Here is a 27,447-nt window from a genome sequence, read left to right as displayed (position 1 = left end):
AGAACAATATATAATATTTATTTGAATAAAATGAGGTCGAAACAACAAATATCCAATAAGCACAAGTTGAAATATCACTTTTAAAAGGTTTTAAAGAGTCTCAATCCTTAAAAATAAATAGTTGTCTCTTTGTTACACACAGTACCTGTGATGCATCAAAAATAACGATGCACCCAGACCGCAGAGGAGGAGATGCGTGGAAAAATAAGGTGTTGGGTTGAGTTTTCTGACGCAGTACAGGCAATATGTTGTTTGTTTCCACGCTTCAAAGGGTTTGCGTTGTTTTTCAGCGTGCAGTCTTGGTTCCTCAATGCGATGCAGGGATATTGTGACGCCGAGGGATAATGCGTTGAAAATCCTTGATGTGTTGGAAGAAGACACAAGTGCTGCAACGATCCAGTAGGAAATGCGTTGAATTTTCTGTCGCAAGGCAGGAGCAGCGTTGAATTCCCAGTCAGAAAGTTGGGGCTGCGTCGTTTCGGTCAACTGTTCTGAGATTTCTTTGCCCCAATGCAGGCTTTGCATTGATTTCTGCAGGCGTTGCATCAATTTCAAACGCAGAAGGAATTTCTTGCAGATGTGAAGTCTTTGTTGGCCCTGAAACTTCAGATACAGGAGGCAAGCTCAATCCAAGCCCTTGTAGTGCACTTTTAGGTAAGGCAGAGTCCTTCCAGCAAAGTCAGAGGCCAGCAGGGCAGCAGTGCAACAGCAAGGCAGCAGTCCTTCTCAGCAAAGCAGTCCAGATGAGTCCTTTGGGCAGCCAGGCAGCTCCTCTGACAGGGTGCAGGCGTAGGTCCAGAAGTGTCTGATTTGGTGGGGTCAGAGACCCAGTTTATATACCCAAAAATGCCTTTGAAGTGAGGGAGAATTCAGCCATCTTGCTTTGCAAGGTGTGGGGGCACTCTGGAGGACTCTGAGTGGCCAGTGCCAGCAGGTGACGTCAGAGACCCCTCCTGATAGGTCCATACCTGATAAGGTAGCCAATCCCCCTCTTATGGCTATGTAGGGTCTCTCCTGTCGGTTCTCTTCAGATTCTGCTTTAAAGAGTAGTTTTGAAGTGCACAAGTTCCTCTTTCAGCCCAGTCCTGTCTGCCAGGGTCCCTTTAGGGGGGTTATCAGTCTTTTTTGTGAGGGCAGGCCACTGACCTTTGAAATGTACATGTCACACCCTCCATCCTTCCAACTCAAGAAGATCCATTCAGTATGCAGATTAATGCAGATATGCCTGAGTGTCCTGTGTTTGTGGTTGTCTGGGTGAAATGCAAAATGGAGCTGTCAACCAGCACAGACCACACATTGATTGGAGACGGGCTGTTAGGCACAGATGTTTTTAAGTGCAGTAAAATGTTCACTTTCAAAAAGTGGCATTTCTAAAATAGTAATATGAAATCCTACCTCACCAATAAGCTGGATTTTCTATTACCTTTCTGGCCATACTAAATATGTGGTTACCCCTTTCAGATCAGAATCTACCACTCAAAAGTATCTGAGGGAAGCCCTACTGCTAGTTTATGAAAGTAGCAAACCTCACAGTAGTGGAAAACGAATTTAGGAGGTTTTCACTACTATGACATATAAAACACATATGTACTTGTCCTGCCTTTTACCTGCACAGCACCCTACCCTATGGGTTACTTAGGGCCTACCTTAGGGGTGAATTATGTGTACAAAAAGGGGAGGTTAAGGCTTGGCAAGTAGTTTTAAATGCCAAGTTGAAGTGGTAGTGAAACTGCACACACAGGCCTTGCAAAAGCAGGCTTGGGACATGGTTAAGAGGTTACTTATTTAAGTGGCACAATCACTGCTGCAGGCCCACTAGCAGTATTTAATTTACAGGTCCTGGGCACATGTAGTGCACTTTACTAGGGACTTACAAGTAAATTAAGTATGCCAATTAGGTATGAACCAATGTTAACATGTTTTTAGGGAGAGAGCACATGCACTTCAGCACTGGTTAGCAGTGGTAAAGTGTCCAGAGTCCTAAAGCCAGCAAAAATGAGGTCAGAAAAAAAGAAGATGAGGAAGGCAAAAAGTTTGGGATGACCCTTCAGAGAGGCCATTTTCCAAAATGCACTGACTCCCCCACCACCGCCCACATCACAGACACAAAACCGGACACACCTGCAGACATAACACCAGCATCCACCGATCCAGCCAAACTCCTATCCTACCCACAGTAAGCATAATAGCAGACCCTCAGATATCCACCCCATTCTCCACATCCGCAGACACCACAACCACAAACACACCTACATGCAGTATATTCACCATGCCTGCAGTCACCACCCCAGCAGTCAGTCACCCATCCACCATGGCATCCCCCAGCACCTCCACCTGCCCTCCTCCCAAGACAGATAAATTCCAACACTCACCCACCCAACACACACAAGCAAACCTTGCACACACATGCAAGGAAGTTTTTCCTCTTGGAGTTGAACCTTTTCCCCACTCCTGTCCCACCCCATGTGACCCCCAAACGTTCTGTGTCCCTCCTCAAGTTCAGTCCTTCCACCTCCAAGACCCCCAGCCCCCCACAAATACCCATGCATCTCCCCAGCCAAGAAGTTGACCCCTCCCAAGAGTTCCCAGTCCTCCCCTAAGCCTCAACCTAAGCCCCTCATCCCAAGCCCAAATATCCCACTCCCAAACCCAAGCCCAAACCCTCTCTCCAGCCCTCCACAATACCTGAGGTGCCTGCCTGCCCCCTTGATGCCCCTACCTATGGAGGTTACATGACAGACAGGAGTCAAGTTGTAGCACCCGGAAGTGCCATTTGTGCATGTTGCACATATGTGTTTGGACAGGCCTGTGGCCTTAATCTTTGTACATATTTGTTTACATATATTGATTTATTTACACATATCTGGGCCATCCCGTTGTTGGTTCGATGGTTAAATCTTTGTCCTGCCTTTCTTTTCTTATGGCTGTTTTGGTCTTAGCTGCTTTTGTTTGTATGTGTGTGTGTAAAGTTTGTGTGAGGTGGTTGTGCTACCAGTTGTGTCTGGGTCGCATGTGGGGGTGTGTGCATTGCATTTGTCCCACAGAGATGGGTGTGTATTATGTGATGGCCATGTAAAATTTGGGGACATTTATTTGTGTTGGTATTGAGTGTTGTGATTGTGTTGACGTGTTATTTGCAGTGTTGTGAGCCTTAGTGCTGTTGTACTGTGTGCTTGAGTGTGTGTGGTGAATAGTATGTCAGATCCGTTGTGATGTGTGTTTGCGGGGTTTGACTTATGCCTCAGTGTATGGATGTATGATTTTGTGTGTTGGTTCTCTGGTGTTTTTACGTTGTGTTGTATGTATGAATTATCAAGTGGAGGTGTGTTTTGTGGATGCTTAACATTGCTTTTGAGGTGCTGCGGTTGTAGTGTTGTTTTGTCATTTGGTGGTTTTGTGTGTGACTGTGCCAGTAATGTGTATCTGGGGGTTGGTGTGTATTTTTGATGTGTGTGTGTGATGGTTGTAGTGTGTGTGCTATGTATGTGCATGTGTGTATGTGGCTGTGTGAGTGTGCGTGTCATTGTGAAGTTACGTGTGTCGCCCTCGCCACCCGTTCTGGATGTGTATGTTGTATGTGTGTATGTACATTGACATTGTGCAACAGTGACAGGTAAGTGTGTGTACTCATGGTTGCTGTTGTCGTTGTCACTAGTTTCAGAGTTGTAGTAGTTCAGGTTCCATGGCGGCTCCAGACAAGTATGGCTTCCTGAAGGTGAGTGTCTCCTTTTATAGTGACAGTTTCCGGCAGGGTTTCCGTGGTGGTGCGACCGCAGCAGAAACCTTGGTGGTGTGCAGGACTCGTAATCTCCCTGGCAGGAACATGGTCTCCGCCAGCCTGCAGGTGACTACCTTCATCCGTGGCGGCCTGACCGCTGTGGTGGTGGATTGGCTGTATTCTGTTGGGAATACCGCGATGGTCATAATTTGGCAGTCTTCTCCGCCAGCCTGTTGGCGGTACGCCTGCCTACATGGAGGTCATGAGACCGTCAAAGTCATAATGAGGCCCCAAGGGTCAAACCAGCCAATTGCTTTTCCACTAATTTCCCTATTGTTTAGCAATCGTGATTCAATAGGGCAAAATAACTACTGATATCAATCTTTAAAAAACACCTGTAATTTAGCCTCGGTAATAAAGACCTTCATCCTACATTGATAAATTATCAGTAAAGACAATACACGCTCTCTATTGTAACCAAGGGAGTATTTATCCACTAATTACAACCTTTAATGGTCGCTTAACCCCAGGTCGATAACCTGGAAATTAGCAACCAGGTTGAAACATTCCATTGACACAAAAATACAATTTTTAGGTGTTTCATTCTTACTATATCCAATGTAGCAGCCGGTGGGTAATCATTTATAAAGTGTTCATTCAAATTAATCAGGCAATGTTGAGCAAGAGCTATTGATAATTCTTGTGTACTGTTAGCAAATTTTACTCCCAGATAAAACACTTGTGGTACTTCATGACAGCTCAGACCATTCTGTATACAGTCCCTAAAAAAATTAATGGGATTTTTAAATTAAAATCTCCTGCTAAATCTACACTGGCCGATAGATATCGACAACAAAGTGCTTGCACGTCTTCAGACAATTTTGACAATTCATCACCAAACCTCTTACACCTCGGAAGGATATACACATTAAAGCAAAGAATACGATCTTGCATTACGTTATCTTTGGGTATACCACTTGAATTAAACATGCTAGCAACCAGGAACAAGACACTTCGAATTTGATAGCTCTTTTCACAACAAGTACTGAAACTAATGTCAACTGTCCTCCAGCGGCTCGTCCAGTCCTTAAAAATGTGCTAGCCTACTTACTAACCACAATAAACCCAGAGGGGTACTCCCGCAGCCAGGTTTCTTGCAGTATTATTTTGGCATATTTCTCTAAAAAGGACCTATAATTAGCAGAATTTGTAAAAGCACCATACCCATATATGTTCAGAACTAACATTTTACTAGCTGTGGAATGCCCAATAACCTAATCATAGTACTGTTCCGGGCCCCTGTATGTTTTGTCAGCATTCCTGATCTACTTCCAACCAACACCTCCTCCCCCTACTTCATTGTGCATGAATGTAACCCTTACATTGCGATTTGAGGGATCTCTCCTTTTGGATCGCCTTAGTACAGTATTGCCCAATCAGCAGTTCAGTTTGAGTCGGGGCCAATCCCCCATGATTTCTTAGCAAGGGTGCATTTTGTGGTGCTACAAAGTTGTTAACATTTATCCTTTCGCCCTTTGGTTTATTACTTGAAATAGCCCTACAACCTGGATTATCACTAATGAACACACCGTGTTCCATTAATTAATTTTTTGTCTTAATTATATTATCTGCTATTTCCTACTTTTCACTAGTCTTCATCAGACATGCAGAACCCTACAAATTCTAAATGCTCTGATAATATTTGTTTAAGGAAGGAATCCGTTTAAAACGAGAAAGAAGTTTTGATCAATCTAATGGCTATAACTTAATTTTTCTCTTCTCTTTTTTATTGGTTTAAAATGGATAAATTTTATAGAATGACCCATTGCCTCAGTATCTGTGAGCAATTAATGTTGCCCTATGTTCATTTGAACTTTTCTATTTCTACAATTTTCCTTTGCCCTACTAGCCAAACCCTTTTTATTTTCTTCCACCTGAACCATGCAATAGAAGCCTCGATCTGATTTATTGTTTTCTATCTCCAAAGTACCAAATTTTAGTTGACTTTAGGTCGCCTGCTTTCCCTCTTTAAGGGGTTCGGCAACAAGTTTTTTATGTCATCTTTTAAGGCTCTCCCACTCTTTTGGCAATCTGTGTTGTAATCACCCTCCTATATGATTTGCTGGTATTAATGGCCTTCCTTCTTTCTTACAACAAACAGACTAAAACGTGAAGGGACTTTTTTCACCCGTACTGCCCACCATAGTTGTAGATTATAGCAGGACTGCAAGAAATATAAACATTTTAATTGTGAGCAGGTTTAGCACCATCATTTGAGGTTTATTGGGGCTAAAGTCATTTGAACCATCTGCTCTAATAATACTCGCCCTTTTCTTTTCCAGATTCCCTCTTTTAAATCCAAGGCTCACTTTACACCTTCAAGTGGATGGATCTGTTTTGCTTGGTGAGAATTATCAAAACTAGAGTTTTCAACATACCTTGGAAGGTTGACTGCATCAACAGAAGCAAATTTAACATAGAAACTTCTGGGCCATTGTCTAGGTATTTCTGGGCAGAGGTATGTAAGTGGGGGCAATCACTTGATTTTCCATTGATTTATCATGTGTAAGTGAATTCAATGAATCAACAGGCACCTGCAAAGAACATCTTTCTAATGTGAGGAGGAGGGTAACCGAGGTGAACAAATCATTTGTATGCCCTCCCCTTTGCATAATTCATCACCCATCCTTACTTTCCTAAAATCTCCTTTTTCGCAGCCCCGCTGCCTTATATGTTCATTCCCTATTTCATAACATCCCTCTGCTTGGCTTGTTGTCTTTAGACCTTCTTTATTATCTTTATGTTCAATTTGAATATCAGAGTGGATGGAAGGAATAAACCAGTTGGACTCCACTTGTATTTTCCACTCTAGAAGTTCAGTACAGAAAGCCTCACAACTTCCACCTGCACTTCATGCAGAGTTACTTTGTATACCACGAGTTACACATTCAGCTTTAACGCTGATCTTAACATTGCTATTTGCATTGTCTGTAGCTTTATTTTCGATTTCTTCCCTCATCTTCTGCAGGCTCTGTTACTTCTTTCACAACTTCATTAGAATTCTCTGTGCTATTTAAAACACACACTCTGTCTATTTGAACATATTCAAATGATCCACTTAAAGATCTAGAGGGTCTGAGTGTGTCCGTATCAATAAAGCTATTCAAAATTGTCCTTTCTGCAGGGTCATCCCCAGACTTTGTCTTTTCCCTGGACTTTTTTCCTGAATTAGTTTTTGTTTAATTAAGGACTCTTGGCATTTGCCACTGATAGTGCTTAAGTGCATGTCCCCCCTTGCGTAAAAGATGGTAACATTTGCTTATTCACAATTGGCATATTTAATTTACTTAGTCCCTAGTAAAGTGCACTATCTGTACCCGGGGCCTGTAAAATGAAATGCTACTAGTGGGCCTGCAGCACTGATTGTGCCACTCATTTCAGTAGCACTTCAAACACGTCTCAGGCCAAACATGTCTCAGGCCTGCCATCGCGGAGCCTTTGTGTGCAGTTTTAAACTGTCATGTCAATCTGGCAAGTTAACACTCTTGCCAGGCCCCAAGTTGCCTTTGTGATAGATATACTTCACCCCTAAGGTAGGCCCTGGACAGCCCAAGGGCAGGGTGCAGTGTATTTAAAACTTAGGACATATACGGTTATGTTTTTCATGTCCTAGTAGTGAAAAACACTTTCATCTGTTTTTCACTACTGCACGGCCTATCTCTCCAATAGGATAACATTGGGTATTACCTTATTACATTTATAAGTGTAATTTCCAATTGGGAAGAGACCTCAGCCCCAAGTTTGGTGTCTCTGAAATCACAATTTAAAATCACAACCTGTGGTGAAGTCAGATTTAAAATTGTAATTCGGAAAATGCCACTTTTAGAAAGCTGCATTTTCTTGCTTTAGCCATTTAGTAGGTATGGCCTGTCTCTGAATATGTCTGGGCTGGGTGACATCTGAGCTTTGTGTATTACTTCTAGACAGCTTCAACCAAAGGAAGCATAGGTGTGACTTATGGGCCATCCACAGCCTGATGAGCCATCCTGGGCAGATTGGGAGGGAGGAGCTGACACTTACACCTGAATAAGCTGTGTCCTGTCCCCACACGAAGGGCTTCATACCCTCAGTAGTGAGTTTGGAGCCAGGACATGGATTTTGTACACTTCAAAGGTTTCTCTTTGAAGTCTCTCCCACTTCAAAGGCACAACTGGGTATAAGTATTAGACCTCTGACACCTCCACGTCAGTACACTTCTGGACCTGTAGATACTCTGCCAGAAAGAAGGACTGCTGTGCGGCTGAAAGGCCTGCCACTCTGCTGGAATGCTACTCTGCTGTGCTGACCTGCTGCCCTCCTTGCCTGGGAGTAAGAAGGACTGGACCTGCATCTCTCCAGAACTTAAGTGACTCCAAGGGCGTGCTGGCTTGCTTCTTGCTTTCTGAAGTCTCAGGGACACAAAAGGCATCAAACTCACCTGCTACAGCACCTGGACTCTGACAACTGTGAGTCTTGCCCTGCCAGGTGGTGCCAATCCAGGACTGAGCCCGTGGGAGTGGATATAAAGTGCTACTCCAGTCAAATCAATGCATCAGTGCTGCTGGGCAGATCAGAACTGGCTCATCGACCCTGTTGCGTGGAGCAGAACTGGCACATCGGGCCCCCCTTGCATGGACCAGAGTTGATGCATCTCCTCTTCAGTGCCGACCAACCTCAGGGCATCGCCTTCAGAACTGCCCCATCTTGGACCTTACGCATTGCCAGTGCTGCATGGAGAAAAATCGACGCATCTTCGCTACTGCGTGAAAAGGATCACATCATCACCACTGTGGGGGTCAACACCCACACGTAGCTTCAGCCTGCTCCCAGCATCTTTGACATCGAGGCAACGAGGATTAGGTACTTTAGTTCAGAGGGCCCAAAGGGGTCCCTGTAGCCAGCCTGCACTCCATCATGGTTGGCCTGAACGTTTGACTTTGTCCCGGGCCGGCACAACTAGATATCACCTACTGACACTTCTTGTTCTTCTCGTTTCTAAGTGCTATTTTACGGTTTAGAGCATGAGCATGTCCGGTATATTGAAACAACCTTACAATTCTTGCAAATCAGGGTCTATTAGCAATTTTGGGAGAAAATTATGGCCTGAATATTTGGCAAGTGAAGCACGATATGATAAGTAATACCAACAAAGGGCAAAGACCAACAACACCTGGCTAATGAGAATGGCTAGCCAATCTCTAACCAACTGCTCTATCCCAGCAGTCTGGGTAGGTTCTGCCAGGCCTACTCTGCTATGGTGTGGAGCAAGGAGTATAGGAAAAGCGGTAACTGAGTGACTGGTGGGTGGGTTCCCAAGGCAACACAAGCTGAACTGGCCTAATGTTGGCCGCCTGTGTGCAGTGTGACGGACCCACAACCTACTGCCTTACTGCCTCACCCTTCCAACTTGTAGCTCGTGATGGGCTGTTGGGTGATTTTAGGAGGCCTACCTCGTATGCCCTCTCTCTGCCACCTTGCTATCAGGCCTTAGTTGCCCCTGTTTTCAGCTTAATTTCCAACTTCTCGCCTATATCACTAGCACTGCTGGAACTGCAAACACTGCTTCGTTGCCAACTCCTGGCTCACTACTGACTCCTCGTCCCCTCTTCATGCCCACCAGTTCATCCAATATTCCGGGTGACCAGGAGGAATATACCACCCTTCTCCCAGCCCCCCATCGTGCCTCACTTACTGGTTAGGGTGGAGGCCAACCAGACCAGTCAGAACAGAAACTGGGGGTGGTGGGGTGCAGCAAAGCTACGTGCAGGCTACAAGCTGCTCTGGTGCTGCCTTCCCAGCCAGAGCATCTGTGAGTGAAAGATCGATATCCCCTACTATACCAGGAGTAACTTTACCTCTTTTTGGTATTTGTGTGTTACTCCTCACTATAGACATACACATCTCCACACCCTCACTTCAGGGGGTGGAGTCTTTTATACCATAATTAATAACTGTAAAGTTACTACTAGTAACTTTAAAACATATTTTAAGTTGCACCTACTTTGTGAAGACCTTCACATGCGGGAGGAGACCTCCGCATGAACAGGATTATTATACACTTGACCCAAATCCCACAAACACCGGACACCTATTCACATACAATCACATAAATAATGCCCACATCATAAGGCTGAGATTTTCCTATTTCTGTCAGTGATCCTGCAACCATCTGCAAAAGCATTCTAAAATGTAGGTTCTACTTCTAAAGAGTTACGATGAAGAAGTCAGCCCATGTAGTAAAATCTCTGGTAAAAACATTACCAAAAATGAGATGGTTTTACTTCATTGATCCTCAGTGAAGCACAGAAGGCAGCCTTATGGCAGGAGATCACTAATTCAGTGACTACATTAGAAGAGAAGGTCTGTACCAAGTGGGACATTAATTTAAAAAATGGCAAGATAGGAGGAGGTGGGTGAAGTTCTCCAGGATTCAGCTTACAAAAGCTAATCTAAGAGTGCATCTCCATCCTATGTTCTTTTCTCCCCATCTCGAGAACATTGGCCCTCATTACGACTTCGGAAGCCACTGCAGTCAACAGACTGCCAGTGTTGGCGGCCTGCTGATCGCCATATTAGGAGAGCTGAAAAAAATTCTGCCTGGCTGACGGAGTTTCCACCACCAGCACCGCCATGGCAACAAGACACCGGCTGCCGTATTACGATACGTAATATGGCATAGTGGAGTCCTGTCTGTGGTGCGGTACTGGCAGTGGAAAATGCCAGGACCCATCCCCTCCCAAACTACCACCTCACCGGAAAAGGTAAGTTGATCGCCTGAAGGGGGGGTGTTGGGTGCATGTGTGTGGTGTGTGCGCATATGTGTGCCTGAATGAGTGTAAGTGCGTGTATGTATGTGTGCATGGACGGTGTGTGTGCCTGCGTGTATGCCGAGGGGAGGGGGGTGTTGGGGTGCGAGTGCGTGTGTGTTTGTATGCAGAGGGGTGGGGGTATCTGTCTGAGTGTGTGTATGTGTGCGAATAGGGGTGTCTGAGTGTGTGTTTCTGAGCGAGCGAGTGAGGGTGTCTGGATGTATGCATGCGTTGCGGGGTGTCTGCATGTATACGCAGGGGAGGGGGGTGTCAGGGTGTGAGTGAGTAGGTGTGTGTATTGGGATGCATGTGCGTGCAGCTGCATGTGTGCAAGTCTGCGAGTGAGTGGGGGTGTCTGTGTGCAAGTGTGCAGATGAGGGGGGGTGTGTGCAAGTGTATGGATGTGGAGGGAGGAGTGTGTGAATGTATGCATGTGTGCAGAGGGTGGGGGTTTGCATGAAGGGAGAGGAGGGTGTTGGTGTGAATGATTGAGGAGGGGTGTGCGGAGGGGGTGCGTATGTGTGAGTGGCGTGTGTGTATGTCAATGTAAGAGTGGGTGGGGGTGTTTGTATGAGTATGTCGGTTGGGGGGGTGTTTGCCAGTGTGTGGACGGGTGGGGGAGTGCATGGAAGTGTGGGTGTGCCGGTGACAGGAATGGGGATTCCTGTCTCCGGGTGCGTTTCTCCCAGGGCCCGCCACGAAAATCCTGGTGTTTTACTGCCTCATGATGGGGGCAGTGGCCTGAGGCCTGCCGCTGGCCTGGAGGAGCTCACCACGGCTGCGTCGGTGCAACCGCACCAATGGGCCAGCCAGCGTTGTGGCAGTTTGGCTTTGGCCAAATCCCACAGCGTGTAATGCGGCGGTCTTTACCGCCTGGTCCGCGGCGGTAAGACTGCCAGCCTCGTAATGAGCGCCATTGTCTTCTCCACAATGCAACCTCAACTGTTGCATGGGCAGCCTGTTGTAAATGACCCTAATGTTATGCCAGGTAAGCACTAAACCCTATCTCTTTTCCATAAAATTATCCTGCAATCACTCAACTAAGTCTGTCATAAACTTTTTAGGTCTGCCTTGACAGTGCAACTGTTACCTGACCTTTTAACCTGCACCAATACTATTTTACAGTCCTGTCCTTCCACACAAATACATATGTATTCTCATGCTATTTACTTGTAATGCTTCACATTACCATACAACATTCCTTTAAAGTCAGACCTGTTGACATTGCCAATGCTTGTCATAATCTGTAGAAACTCCTTACATGGGAATGACCTTAGATGTGTGGCACTACGCACCATAATTCTGCAAACAATACTAGAGTGGGGACCAAATCTGTCATGCTATCTTACTCTCACACTATTCCCAGCAAGGCACTTTTCTGTATAGGTTCCAGGATATGTCACCTTAACTTGGCAGACATGGGATCGATGAACTCTTTTGGCAACATTCGTGTTTTTATTATGCATAGCAGGAAATGAATTCCTTCAATATTTCTAAACATTAATATATTCTCCTAAATTACAATTATGAATGGATTTGGTCCAGTAACAGAGGTTCGCAAGTGGTCCATAAGGACAAGTGGACCATTAGGTCCTTGAGTGCAACAAAAGTATACTGTCTCACACAGCCTGCCAAAGGAAGCAGAGCACAACCTCCCCCCCTCCTCACTCAAAGGTGCAGATGGAAAACTGGTGCAGGTGGTGATTGGAGCGGACATAACTGAGGAACCTAAATATTGAGCATTTAACAAACACATGATTTTTAGTTTGTTTGTTTAAATCACAATATCACATTTTAGGCTGTGAGCACAAATAGTAAGTTAATGTAGTTCATAAAAACTATTTTTCAAAATAAAACTTACCACATACATCAGGTGACAGTGTGGCAATCATGTTTCCAAACAAATGAAGTTTCTGAAGTGATATGAGGTGTTGAAGTTGCTCTGGAACTTTTTCCAAGGCATTATTTCCCAGATTTAGTGCTGTCAACTAATGGGATAAGAACATCACATCATTAAGAGAGCAAACATAATTTAACTATCCTTTACAATACAGTTAAGAATTATTTAATTAATCCTTGGCATAATAACTGAAATTGAGTTGACTAAATAGATGTACTAATGGGTCAGTTCAGTTGTTCTTGCAAATCAACAGTTATTTCCTAATCATAAGATCCTCTCTCTACAAACTACCCGGGTTTTCCTGCTGCTGTGCAAATTAATGAATTGGAGAAGCAAGATGTGGTGGCCATGCCAACAATGTACTATGTTTGCATTTGATTAAAGGTGTATACATACACATATTTTACACAGAAGAGTTGCCACAGTGTAGTCATGGTTCAAATTCACTTTACATTGAAATGGCATTATTTGATTTGAATTAACTTTGGGCCACATGGATGCATCTGCACGTAATATGGCAGTTGCCTAGCATATGCAGCTAAGATATAGCTCACAACATTAATGCAGTTCCATGCGGTGGACAATTTTTTTATAAAGATATGTTTTCCCATTTATGCCAGGTTTGGAGTTACCATTATGTAGCTGGACATGGGTAGTGACCTATGTCCAGTACATGGATAAAATGGCTTCCCCGCACTCATGAAGTCCAGGAAAGTTAAGCAGGATTTGATTTTGTTGGGGCACTCCTGCTCATGCATGGGGTGCCCTCACACACAGGTGGTTGTACCCTGCCCTCTGGGTTAGAAGGGCCTGCCATAGGGGTGACTTACAGTGACCTGGTGAAGTGACCTGTAGTGAAAAGAGTGCATGCACCCTTTCGCGTAGGCTGCAACGGCAGGCCCGCAGGTACACTTGCATAGGCTCCCATGGATGGCATAATTCATGTTGCAGCCCATGGGGAACCCCTGGTGCCCCAATGCCCTGGGTACCTGGGTACCATATTCTAGGAATTTACATGGGGGCACCACTATGCTAATTGTAGAGGGTACAACCAAATCCAGAGGGAGAGAGCACATTTACTGGGATCCTGGTTAGCAGGATCCCAAGCAACAGTCAAAACACACTCAGTGAAAGGTTAGGGGTAACCATGGCAAAAAGAGGGTACTTTCCTACAGACCCCAGTTAGAGCTAGTGTGTTCTAAGTGCTTTCCTAAGGTTTAAACTTAAAAATGTGTATCTTTAATTGTGTATATTCCATTTTTTGTTTTGGTCTTGTTTTACATAGATAAATATTGGCTATTTTTCCAAACTGGTACTGGTGAGGAGTACTTTTGTGGTGTTTTCACTGTGCTTCTCTCTGTGTGCATGTACAAATACTTTTCACATTACCTCTGAGATAAACCTGACTGCTTGAGCCAAGAGGGTGAGCTGGGGTTATGTTAGTTGTGTGGCTGCCTTACCCTGGCGAGAGTAATGGTCCCTACTTGGGCATGGTGCGAACCACTGCCAACTAGAGATCCCATTTTGAACAGCAACCAAATGGCAGACTGCGTTCCCCAGCTTCCTGTAGATGAACCCCTTGAATCACGCCTCTGCATGGTTAAGGGTGACATGGTGACATGTATTGGAGATTTAAGTAGAAGTTTTGGAGAAGGAATAAAAGAGTGTGTGGATGAAGAACCAAAGAATGTGAGGGAATACATACTCAAATGATGGCCACCCTCCAAATCTTTAACGGATTGACTGCATTCATTCTCTCAGTTGCTCAGTGTGGTGGATGATTTGGTTTTTAGGAATGATAAATGTGTCCCTACTAAGGGCATACATGAAGGTCTGGTAAAAATAGGTCACCAGGGACACACGGGAATGTTGGCCTTGAAACATCTTTTGAGAAAATAATTTTGGTGGCCAGACATGGACATCGAGATTGAGCATGTTATGTGGTCATATGGTGTGCACCGCCAAAACAAAAATTGCAAAACCGGTGTATCCTCCCATGAAAAATGTAACCTGGCTCACTACGGCATGGAGGAAATTAGGATTCGATATTTCTAGCCCATTCAAAAGCCTATCATTGAGCATGCAGTATGCCCTACTACTTGCTGACTACCACTCCAAGTGGCCAAGCGATACATTTGCAGAAAGGACGCCACATCTGTAGTGCTGGAATTTTTTATGTAAGTCTTCAGCAGGGAGGGATTCTCTGAAACTCTAGTTACAGATAACAGGGTCCATCTGTTTTCCAGGGAATTCACCTAATTCATACAACACCACCATATTACTCATATCCTTGCTACCTTATACGACCCTCAGTGCAATGGGCAGGTGGAACGCTTTAATAGATACCTGAAAGAGAGTGTCCAACTAGCTTTCATGTGCCATGAACCATTCATATTATTTGTAAGAGATTGTGGGCATGCAGAATTTCTCACAGGTCCATTATGGTTGAGTGCCTCTACTTAATACTTTACTCATGTCCTGCTAAAACTATACATTCTCAATTCATTAAGATACAAAATGAATGGGGCTTTACTAAAATAACACCATTTATGTAAAAGGGGTCATTAAATCCTCATAATATGCTAAAATGTACTTTTAAAATGTAATGTTATTAAGTTATTAGAAACAGAATGCTTACTGATCAGCTTCTACACATTGTGGCACGACTTCTAGCCAAAGAGAGCACTTTCGAAGATTGAAGACTATGCACCATTAGTTAAGCCATGGCTGCACAGTCATACCGAGCTTCTATGATTGACCTTGTCTTCACTATAAGACCCTGGTGTATCTAAAAGAGGGGTTATGGGACAATCAGAAGCAGCCAGTTAGAAATTTAGCATGCAAAGTTTAAACTTTTACCAGTCTGCAGTTTATCTGCAGTTAAGATGGATCAAACACTTTCATCACTGCAGGCCAACAGGATCGGACCCTACTTGTGATGAAAACGGGTTTTAACAGTTGACAAAGTGCTTCTCTTAAGGCTGGACAGATGCAAATCAAGTAGACTATATCCTCTGCTCTGGTGTTGCATAGCCTACATGACATCTCGCCCCCATTTTTCCATATTGGTTGATCCACTAGAGATGGCAAGGAGCCTAGTCGCATGGCAAGCAGCTGGCGTTTGAAGTGCACTGGAAATGTTGAGATCAAATACTGTGCTGGTGCTAGACTGCTATAATTGTGCATGACGTTCCAGGCATGTGATCGGCCTCTCGTCCAGGAAGGGTTTCAGCCTAACTTCCCTTTTTAATACACAGCGAAAAAGGGGGTATGACATATTGGAGTCCCATAAATGTGTAATTTGAGTCTCTTGCAGACAGCCTTGCAAATACCCATTATATACTGACTTTGGATCTTTGGCAAAAAAATTCCATAAGGCTGCAACTTCTGGGCTTGCTTTATTTCCCCTAATTTTATGCCAGGTCCTAATCGTATGGAATTTTCTGTCTATCTGTAGCTGTTTGAGACCAAATTCTAGCCTAACTTGTGAAGGGGAAACGGTGCGGGGAAGACGAAAGACATATTTTTATATTTTTATTTGTTGTCGGTCCAGAATTAAGGCATCTTTCCCGTATAGTGCTGCACTTCCAGATGTTATGACTGATAAGAGTTTAGCAGACAGTAGGGGTTTGTAGGAAGGCCCATTCAGCTTTCTGGCCAGGGCCCAAAAGATTAAATCAACGCTTTGCATTTCTGTGTGATATATTGTTTTTGCACTGCAAAATTCTGTTTATTATCTATGTTGAGGCCCAAGTATTTATAATGACAGATCTCTTCCAACACTGTGTTGTCTAACTTAAGATTGAGTGTAGGGCTAAAGGTGCTCCCCATGGGCATGAATTTTGAATTGCTGATGTTTATTTCCAATTTATTTGTCGCTGCAAAGTTGTCCAGCATATTGAGTAACCACTGTACACTCACATTTGTGTAGCTCAATAAAACTCTATCATCTGCGTATGAGAGGTGTGAAATAGGCAGGGTTTCCAACTTCAGGGAGTGTGAATTTGCTGAATCCAGCTTTGGTGAAATGTCAGCCATGAAAAGATTAAACAGGTGAGGAGCCAAGACACACCCTTGTTTTAGACCAGTATTTGTTGGAATCCTTCTTGAACGTTTTGTGCCGTCAGCTAACTTAATCTGCACCCAAGTTTTGTCATATAGCATTTCAATGCTTCATAACATTCTTTCATGCAGGCCCAAGCTTGGCAACTTTCCCCAAAGCATGGCTCTGTCCACACGGTCAAAAGCACTTTTATAGTCTATAAAACATAAATGTAGTTTTTTCTTCAGGCGCTTTGATTAATCGGCAATATCGCGTAATGCTAATATATTTGTCATGGTACCATATCCCTTCCGGAATCCGGTTTGGTTCAGGAAAACTAGGCTGTTAGAGTTGGACTAGTCAAGCAAATCATCTAGAGTTGTCAAAGTAAATGAAAGAAGTAATGTAACTCAGGAAGGAAAGTGCTAGATTAAGAAATGAGTGTCAAAGTGTGATATTAACCAGTTCATTTGTGAGCAGGATACTTGCCCAGGATTGGAAGGGGAAAACAGGCCACATTATTTCTGAGTGTCTCAACCCACGTAAGGCAACTCCTCTACTAGCACACCCTGTGCAGTGATTCTTCCTAGAGGTGTTTCTGGAGGGGAACGTAGACAAGAATCATCTGTGATTACAGAGTCTCATCTGACACCTCCATCTTAGTGAGTAGAGTCAAATCTTATCCTGTAACAGAACACCTTGTTTTAAAGTTCTTCAGGGATGGTAAAATCTTTGTTTCCATTGAAGAGAGGGCATATATTGTACTGTAGTGATTATATGTTGCATTGTAATCACTTTTAATAAAACAATCACTTATTGTGATAATGTTTTCCATTATTCTTATGTTTCCTCTGCCCCAGCGATTAACTTGGTTCCTCCTAGAACGTTAGGTTCAGAAGGGTTCTAATCTGAGCGCCTATTAATTGTGAATGATGCCCGCCAGTGAAAGGAAATAAATAAAGCGTCCTCTTCAACAGAAGCTTGCTGTCTCATTTATAGCCTGCATTAGAACAGTCTTCTATATCCCTGATTTCAAACTCAAAAGCTGTTATCCTTTCACAGGGTACAGTCAACATGTAGTTTGTAATGTTTTTTTTTCTACTGTAACACCCAATATTTTAGATGTACTGATCAAAAAATGGCTTCTCATACGTGTAAAACCATCTGTAATTCTGGTAACATTCAAGACATTGCTCTAAGATCAGCTGCCTAAAGCAATCAAATGCTTTGGTGCAACAAGTTTTATAAACTGAGTAGGCATCTCGGAGGTGTGTTATGGACCTTAGTGGAATCCCTCCATTGAATGACACAAAATGAACAAATCTTTGATTTTGGAATGAGGCTTTGAAGTGCTAGATTTAGGCTGTTGATCCTAGACAGAGCTCTCAAAGGTTACCACAATTACGAATGATTTTATACCTATGAGAAGCCATTTTTAAATCATTATGTTAAAAATACTGCATGTTAAAATAGAAAAAAACATATCAGTGCTTCCCAAACCTTTTCAGAACCAAAACCCAATTTTTTGAACGACAAACTTTCGTGACCCACGTAGCTTTAATAGACAAGAGGCAGGCAACTTTTTTAATTTAACTAAAGAATTGTGTGGCAGCACATGGTTATTTACAGACAGCACATTTTCAGTTGAAATGGACACTAAATTTGCACAGGCATACGGGTTTACTGATAAAACTACATCAAAAACTAATTATAATGTGTGAAAATAGGATTTCAGTGATTATTTATCATTTGTCCATTACCAAGTGAAGTAGCTTGATTTGTTTTGATCGAATTAAAAATATTTGCTTCCATCACACTTCAGAATTAGAAAAATGTGCTTTCATTTACAGGCAATACATTTTGGTGAGCGCTACAAAAATGACATCCTATAGCATTTCCTTCCACACTCTGAATCTATTGCAACATAATTCACTCTACTTTTCTTTCTCTGACTAGAATGGGAGAGGAGTTAGTAAACACCAATACTTATGTTAAAAAACATAAGACCCAATTTGTCAGAAGACACAGCCTGACATTTGACCTTACGACCCACAGTTTGGAAAACACTGCCATATATTATAGTCATGAAGACTGTTAGCACAGCAAAACTGTTGGCTGTTCCATGTGAAAGAAAAATATATGAAGGATAACAACTTTGCAGTCCGAAATCAAGGATATAGAAGATGTGTCCAATTGTTAGATAGTATTGTCTTAATGAGAAATGACTCAATAGTATACACACACCCAATTCAGGTGGAAGACTTGCGATGTATGTAGCCAAAAATGCCCTTTTTTGTCTGTCTCTGTCTGAAATTGCCTCTCCTACAATAGAAGTCAATGAGGGAAATACAATCTCTCGATTTTCCTTATCTAAAATGGTGGCAAGTTTGTAATAGGACATAAATTGGAGGAAAACAAATATATATATATATATATATATATATATATATATATATCTATAATGATAGAAATGATTTCATAAAATGTACGCAGATAATAAATTATTGAACAGTGATTACTGGATGTGTACTAGGTGTTCCCCACCTTCAATACTTGTACGCTAGCACACAAAAACAGGATAAAGAGAGCAATTGCTTGTGTGGCACAAAGAAATCACGTAAACAATTCTATGTCAGGACCGGAGCCTCAGATTATGCTTCTCTTTCCATGCTTTATTTTAACAGCAGCCAATGAAAACCATGGAAAACAAAAAAACTACATATCCCAATATATGATATGTCACGTGCTAACCATAGAGAAGGTAGCCTATAAAGTGTTGCATCACACCCAGCCACTCCTCTTTCTTTGCTGCTTCGCATCCAGTTAAGTGCTTCTTATATTATTTTACATGTGGTTGTGTTATTCTTTTGGTGTCGGGAGCGGTTTTTCCCTCCCTAAAAGTGGCCGCTCGGCTCGCTTTTTTCTTGGTGGAGTGGGAGCAGGGGAGCGAGGACTCACGCGTCTCCGCGCAGTACTCTTTTTATGGCCGGCTAATTTTGCCATTTATAGTACCACGCTGTTCAGCGCGAGTCCCATGTTGCGCGTCTCTGTGCCGGCCTGGGAAAGTGTCTCTTCGTGCCCTGAAGGCAAAAAATCTTCCTCCGCTTTCAGCGGAGCTGCTGAGAAGTTTACTTTGCCCCAGGGGGGGCCATTGAATTGTGCTCGCGTCCCGAGTCTTCCTGGAGCCGGGCCGAGCTTATTGTTCTCTGCCCCAGGGGCCTGATTTATGAGCGCTCGTTCCGGAGCGTCTCTACGCACTTCGGCAAGTTCTCCCCCCCAGGGGCCTAATTTACGAGCGTCTACTATATGAACTTCAGGGTTTTGCTTGGCGCCTTCCTCAGCAATATTTAATATATATTTACAGGCTCAGTGTTGGAGCGATTTTTGTTACAACTCAATCAGTTTTCTTACTGGCTAAGCTCCCCATCTACACCCCAGTGCTTGTACTCTGGGGTTGCAATACATTTCTACACAGGCTGGGCCTGCACTAAGGGTGTTTCTTAGCATTACAGGGTAGCTCCCTCCACGTTCTAAGCAAAAGATTTTGACTTTTTGCCCTGTTTTTTCTGTTATTATTAATACTGCTCCTTTGGGGCTCATCTGCTGTTTTACAGTATGGCTGGCTATGATGACCAAACCGAAGATGTGTATTATCTGGATGAACCAGCTGGTTCCTTTGAACAAGACTTGGTGTATGCTCTTGACGCAGGAGTGCGTCATACTGTTAATCAAGCTTTAGCCCAAGCTATTCAGCCCATTAAGCACCAGCTTTTGGGATTTGTGGAACAACAAGGCTGGGTAGCCCTGTCGGGCATCCATCCCATTTGGGAACCTCCCCTTACGGTGAACACCCAAGCCTCTAAGCAGAATTCTAATCCGCATTCCGCAGACTTTGAATCCCTTATCAGGAATATGGCAAGGGAGCATGATTATAATTCAGGCTCTCATAAAAAAGCTGTAAGTGACCCAGCTTCTTCTTCTTCTGATCAATCCTCCGCGCAGGGAGATGATCCCCCTCGCAAATGCAAGAAGAAAGTTCATCATCAAGAGGCAGCTACTCCCAAGGTCCTGACATTCGAGCCGGAAGACATTGTGCATCCCAGGTCTTCGCTTTGGTTCCCACCCCCGGAAGTGGCGGATTATGTGGAATCCCACATTAGGCATAGTTTTGATAAGGAGGTTCGCTCTAGGCTGAGGTCTGAATGCCCCAGACCGGATTTTCCCTCAAAGGTAACTGAGACCCCTGAGCTAGACCCTACTCTAGTCACTTTTCTCAAGAAGTCTGCAAAAGACCCTAGGAAGGGTATAGATTGTGCCTGGCGCGGATGTCAGGATAAGCTCTTGGACGTTTCAGGTCCATTAACAAAGATCTTGGAGTTGGCTTTTCAGGCCAAGGAGTCAGGTGAGCCCATCAACCCTGACATTCTTGTAGGTTGGGCTCAAAGAGCATTTTGTTTCTTGGGCAATGCCAATTGCGCCATATCTTCTGAGCGTCGCAGATCTGTGTTGATGAAGTTAGACCCCAAATTGGCAGATCTTGCTTCCTCTGAATCGGGCCCCGTGGCTCAGGGTTTGCTGTTTGGTTCACCCTTCCTCAAGGAGCTTTCTAAGTTTGTTTCTACTTACGCCAGTCTGGACAAGGCACAAGGATCAATCAGAAGAGTGCTACGTCCACTTTTTAGAGGGGCCGGACGCTACAGAGGGCGTGCCTTCGGCCGCTTCTACCAACAAGGCCCTCAACATGTTTACTATCATCAAGGAAGAGGCGGGTTTCAAGAGTATGACTCCTCCTCTTCTACCTTCTATCCATCGAGACCAAGAACTGGTCGGGGAAGATTCCGCAGGGGAAGATCCAAAGGCCATCAATCTTTCTCCGAGGAGTCGGGAGCCACAGGTGAGCTTGGTTGTAAGTTCGGATGTAATGTTGGGGGGCAGAACTCAGAGGTTTCTGCAAGCATGGCGTCTCATCTCTTTGGATGCTTGGGTCTTAGAGACCGTGCAGGGGTTCAAACTAGAATTTTACGAGTCCCTGTCTCAGCTGTGCCCTCCCAGGTCAATATATTTTTCCCTTGTAGATTGCAATCTCATTTCGGCAGAAATATCGGCTTTGGTAAAGAAGGGCGCCGTCGTCAAGGCACCACGTCACCCTTCAGGGTTTGTCAGTCCAGTGTTTCTTGTGGACAAGAAAGGAGGCGGATCTCGCCTGGTTCTAAACTTAAAAGACTTCAACGTTTTTTTACTGTATCGTCATTTCAAAATGGAGGGCATTCATTTGTTGAGAGACATTCTCCAAGAGGGAGACTGGATGGTCCGTCTAGATCTAAAGGACGCTTACCTGACCATTCCTATATTTCCTCCTCATCTGAGATTTCTTCAATTCCAGTGGGAGACCGAGTATTACGAATACAAGGTTCTTACCTTTGGCCTGTATTCTGCCCTCTGGTGTTTCACGAAGGTGATGCGTCCAGTGGTGGAATTCCTTCGTTATAAAGGGGTTCGGCTAATAATTTACCTAGACAATATCCTGATCATGGCCCAGACTCAAGTCCTGCTTCTTTCTCATCTGGAATGCACAGTGTCTCTGCTTCAGAACCTGGGTTTCATAATCAATTCCCAGAAGTCCATCCTGACTCCGTCTCAGCAGATGGATTTTCTGGGTTTCCAGATAGACTCGGTACAGTCTCAGTTGCTTCTTCCCCCAAGCAAGATTCATTAGATCAAGAGAGAGTTGAGGTCTCTGTTATCCAGACAGACTGTATCATTGAAGGCGATTGCCCGCATGATGGGCCTGCTTTCTTCTTCGATTCAAGCGATTTTTCCAGGCCCTCTTCATTACCGAGCCTTTCAACGTTTAAAGATCTCCCATCTTCAAAGAGGTCTCAGTTATGCGGATCAGGTGCTCCTATCCGAGGAATCTCGTGCAGAGATGAATTGGTGGTTGGAGCATATGGAAGCCTGGAACGGCAGAGCTATTTACAGTTCTCTCCCGGATGTGGTGATAGAGTCCGATGCCAGTCGTTGGGGCTGGGGAGCCCGTTGCGGATCTGTGTCCACGGGGGGCAGATGGTCCAACATGGAGCTGAATCTTCACATCAATTGTTTGGAGCTCCTAGCAGGTTCTTTTGCGATCAGGAGTCTCTCCCCTCTCAGGGCAAACTGTTGTGTTCTCCTTCGCATGGACAATATCTCGGCGGTGAGATATGTCAACAAGTTGGGGGGAACTCGTTCCCGCATTTTGGCAGAGATAGCCAAGGAATTTTGGCACTTTTGCCTTCAGCACAGGATTTCAGTCGTCGCGGAGTACCTCCCAGGGGCCAGCAACTTGGTGGCGGACTGGAACTCGCGACACCTGAGAGATTACAGCGATTGGAGGCTTCACCCCAGAGTTTTCCAAGCACTTTCTGCTCGGTGGGGTCCTTTCTCGATAGACCTGTTTGCGTCTCGCCTCAATCAGCAGACCAAACGTTTTTTCAGTTGGAGGCCAGATCTGGAAGCAACGAACACGGATGCGTTCCTTTAGGACTGGTCTCAAGAACAGAGTTACGCTTTTCCCCCGCTCTTGATGATACCCAGGGTATTGGCACAGATCAGACGTCAGCAAGCAGAGCTGGTTCTGGTGATGCATCTTTGGAGGTCTCAGGCATGGTTTCCATTGGCAATGGAGTTGAGTTACGATCATCCGATTCTTCTTCCCTTCCGGGAGAATCTTCTCCAGGACCCTCGGGGTCTCTTCCACCCATTGATCCTGTTGGGTCAGTTATATCTGGTAGCTTGGCGTCTTTCAGGGAAAGATGGAGTATCCCAGGACTTTCGCAAGAGTCTTCCGAGTTCATTGCAGGTTCCTGGTCCTCCAGTACTCACAAGAGATACGCTTTGGCTTGGAAGCGATGGAGTTCTTGGTGTAGTTCTAGGGGTGCAGATCCTTCTTCAGCAGATTGCTGTCTGGTCCTAAATTTTCTATCTTCTTTAGCGGCATCAGGTCTAGCTTATCGCTCTATTAATAATTATCAATCTGCTATTTCAGCAGGGCATTTACCAGTAGAGGGTAAACCCATTGGAGAGTCTCCCATTGTTTGTAAATTAATGAGGGGTATCAGATTGGCTAATCCTCCTTGTCCTCGCTATTCTTCCCTTTGGGATGTGAACATTGTTCTTCGTTTTTTAGAATCATGGCCTTCCAATAGATTTTTGTCTAGGAAACAACTTTCAGCTAAACTCACAATGTTGTTATGTTTAATTTCATGTAAGAGAGTTTCAGATGTTAGGGCTCTGGATTTGGCTGGGAGAGTTTTTTCCTGAGGGGGTTTCTTTTGCTATTTCACGTAGAACTAAATGCAATCTGAAGTCCGTTTCTTATCCCTGTTTTGTGGACAACCCCAAACTATGTGTTGTACAGTGCCTTAGAGCTTACGAGGTGAGTACAGAAGAGTTTCGTTCTGATATGGGGGGTCAGTTACTCATTTCATTGGTTAAGCCTTTTCATCCTGTTTCTTCAGCCACCCTTGCTAGATGGATGCGATAGTTACTGAATGAAGCAGGCATTGATATTTCTAGGTTTGGTGCTCATTCTTCCAGAGGGGCTATGGCTTCAAAGTCTTTTGCTTTGGGTTCTCGTTTAGAGGACATTCTAAGGGCAGCGGACTGGTCTTCCCCTTCGTCTTTTAAAAGTTTCTAATGTAAACCTATTGTTGATATTGAATCGGTGGTTGTGTATCAGCTTTGAGCAAGCATAATCTGAGACTCCGGTCCTGACATAGAATAAAAAAAATTCTAGCATTCGCGTTAAGAATTTTTCAATTCTATTAAGGACACAGAGGCGAGGATTATCCCACTGCACTGTTATATATGTTATCTTGTGGTACATTTTATTTCTATTAAGTTCATGTACAAGTTTACTGATTTTCAGTGCTAACCCACCCTATTTGGTAGTAGATACAAGTATCATTTTATGATGTTCAGCTTTTATGGCCTGAATTTTTCTTTTTTTCCCTAGGGAATGATGAGAAGTGATTTTGGTCTGTTCTGGCACCGTTCAAGTTTCCGGTCAAGTTGGATTCCAGATTGCGTTTACAAGTTTCATGTTAAGACTTTGACTTTTACTGTTGCGAATTTGGACAAAGAAAGAGGAGTGGCTGGGTGTGATGCAACACTTTATAGGCTACCTTCTCTATGGTTAGCACGTGACATATCATATATTGGGATATGTAGTTTTTTTGTTTTCCATGGTTTTCATTGGCTGCTGTTAAAATAAAGCATGGAAAGAGAAGCATAATCCTCGCCTCCCTGTCCTTAATAGAATTGAAAAATTCTTAACCAGAATGCTAGAAAATGTTTTACTCGCCCTTTGACTCAGACTAAGGGGAAAGGAGCCCTCCCTCTAAAAACAGCAGGGGGGCTTAGTACAGTGCAGCCGAGTCCAGACTTAGGGAAACGGAGTCTATCCTCTAAAAATAGGAGTGGGGCTCAGTAGTTCCTCACGCCAACCACATTACAGTGACTGGTCCATGTTCTTCACCAGTTCCTGCCCACCCGCAGCTCCGTCACAACATACGTAACTGGCTATATTATGCAGTTCACGCCCACCCCTACGTCTTTCTCGGGACACGGATACTTGCTCTGCAAAGGTTTGCGATTTCTTCCGGCAGCTCGGTGATTCGGTTGTTCTTGAGCTGTAGAACTTGCAGCTGTACCAGCTGGCCCAACACTCGTGGCACCCGTTGCAGATGCTTCCCGTTCAGATTCAGTGTCTTAGCTTTACCCTGAAGGGCCCGCAGTAGCAGATGGTCGGCCATGGGACCAAATATTTGTCTCCATGGAAACGAAAATGCCTTTGCAGTGGTAAAAAGAGAGAAAAGACTAAAGGCCTCCTATCGATAGGCTGCGTATTAAAGCAATAATATGATCCCTTCACACTGGTATGATGGCGAACATGGATTTTTCCTTCAAAATACATCATTACAAATATTCAGTCCGTGATAAATTCTTAGCGAGCATATGAAATAAAGCCCTTACTCTCCTTACATTAGCTGAGACTTCGGCAGGTTTCACCGCTCACTTTAGTGTTTTATTATAAAAGGTCACTGTATTACTGAAGAGGTTCTTTAGACTCTTGTAAACCACAATTTACTTTAAGGCACCATCGGAGGTTTTTTGGGAAACCATTTCAAATCATAAATATCTTCCGAGTCACTCTCAAAATTCTTTTAAATATACAAAGATAACCGAAAGGGGGCAGCATTACACTGATGACTCTTTTAACGCGCGACGTCCGACGTCACATAGTTCCTTCAACCTTATTGCAGCAGTGAACTGCGCTGTGCAGACAGGATAACTTTCCCCTTTCACTGGTGCCTCTACCATGGAAGAACCGGATTCCCCCGAAGAGGCTTTGCAGCGCCGACAGCGCAAGGAGAAGAAGGAGCTCCAGGGTGAGAAAGTACCATGCACCTATCGGTGTGCGCTAAAAAAAACTAGAGCGCAGATCTTGTTGCGTGTCGTAGTTGGCGGCCATGATAGGGACAGAGCCCTCGTATGTTTTTTCATGTCGAGTCTACCAGACAACGTATGCAAGCCTTCTGATTTTAAAAGCCCTGTTGTGGATTTACCAAGAACGTATAGTGGCTTACAGCCCATCCATCCATTGCATACCACGAGTTTGTTTACTTTATTGCCACGCTCATTTGCCCCTTTCGTATTTAATGAGTTTCTTCCCTTGTTGCAAATTGTCCATCTTCTACAGTTTCTAAAGATAAAATGCAAGACCCCAGGCTGTTATAACATATTGCAAAGAAATTGGTTCAGAGCTGTTATGTGTGATTGACTTTCATGCATTCAGCACGTCGGCTTTATGGAGTAACTTGCATGACTATGTAGGGTGGTCGTCCCGCCATGTAATCAATTACATGTTTATAGTCCCTGGTTTTTAACTTGCAAACCATTTTTTCCAGATGTATGGATTAGTGTAGCGGAATCCTCCCAAGATTTAAACTCCTAGAATGCTTTAGGATGTCATATGAAATTATAGGGCGTAATAGTGGTATTAGGGGAATGGAGCAAGATGTCCCAAGCTCAGCGAAGAAGAACGCTACTATTATCCTTTTGTGTTTTTTTGTTAACTAATCTGTGAAAACCAACTATAAAGTAAACAGGTGGAGTAGTAAAAAAAAAAAAAAGCCTACTCTATATAATAAAAATGTTTTCCACAGATTAGTAACACAAACCAAAGGATAATTCTGGCGTTTTTCTGAAACCAATGAGCTTCAAAGCATAAACTAATAAAATAAAAAAAGCACAAAGTAAATAAAAGTCAAATGTGCTTGGGATATAATGGCCCATTGAAGACATAAAAACAGTAAACAGTCTGCGTATTGGAACAATATATATATATATAACAAAATGGTTACCCACGGATTAGTGAAAACCCAAGGGCTAATAGTACCATTCTTTTCAGAGTCCAAAAACGTACATAGTAAGCAACAAAACAAAGTGTTAAGCCATACTTTATTAATAAAGGAGAAAACAATCTGAATGAAAAGCAAAGAAACGCACAAAAGACATAGTACAGTTAGCAGTGCAAGCTTCACTCACATACAGAGCAGGAAAAGCAGCGCAAGCTTCCCTCACACCCAGCAGATACAATACAGCAAAACAGCAGTGAAAGCTTCCCTCACATACAGGGCAGATGCAGCAGTGCAAGCTTACCTCAAACAGCAGATACAGCACAGGCAGCAGCAGTGCAAGCTTTCCTCACACACAGCAGGCACAACAAAACCGCAGTGCAAGCTTCACTTTCAGAGAATGTACTATGCAAGCTTCCCTTACACAAAGAACAGATACAGTGCAGGCAGCGCTGCAACTTTGCCTCACACACAACATATACAGCACAGCAGCAGTGACCTTGGGGAGGACAATCGGCATCAGATGGGGCAAGGAACTAATA

At 43.9% G+C, this 27,447-nt stretch overlaps 2 protein-coding genes across 3 annotated transcripts in view; one reads left to right on the top strand and one right to left on the bottom strand.

Moving 5' to 3' along the window:
* Positions 1-25,321, bottom strand: part of LRRC69 (leucine rich repeat containing 69) — a 182,256-nt gene extending 156,935 nt beyond the window's left edge. Inside the window, exons 1-2 of one of the 2 annotated variants that reach the window (XM_069220458.1) lie at positions 25,124-25,321; positions 12,428-12,554 (exon numbers count right to left, since the gene is read on the bottom strand). In XM_069220458.1, the coding sequence (XP_069076559.1) occupies positions 12,428-12,554; positions 25,124-25,300 (304 nt within the window). In that variant the 5' untranslated portion in view covers positions 25,301-25,321. The remainder of the gene's footprint in view (positions 1-12,427; positions 12,555-25,123) is intronic. The other variant, XM_069220459.1, reaches the window with a different exon arrangement.
* A 451-nt stretch (positions 25,322-25,772) lies between these two features.
* The window catches only part of OTUD6B (OTU deubiquitinase 6B), a 147,604-nt gene continuing 145,929 nt past the window's right edge, over positions 25,773-27,447 (top strand). The window contains exon 1 of the mRNA XM_069220460.1: positions 25,773-25,936. Coding sequence (XP_069076561.1) covers positions 25,867-25,936 — 70 coding nt within the window. The 5' untranslated portion in view covers positions 25,773-25,866. The remainder of the gene's footprint in view (positions 25,937-27,447) is intronic.

This window comes from Pleurodeles waltl, chromosome 2_2, assembly GCF_031143425.1.
Source record: "Pleurodeles waltl isolate 20211129_DDA chromosome 2_2, aPleWal1.hap1.20221129, whole genome shotgun sequence".
Classification (NCBI taxonomy): Eukaryota; Metazoa; Chordata; class Amphibia; order Caudata; family Salamandridae; genus Pleurodeles; species Pleurodeles waltl.
Note: the sequence above shows the minus strand (reverse complement) of the source record. Positions and strands in the feature narration are given on the sequence as shown.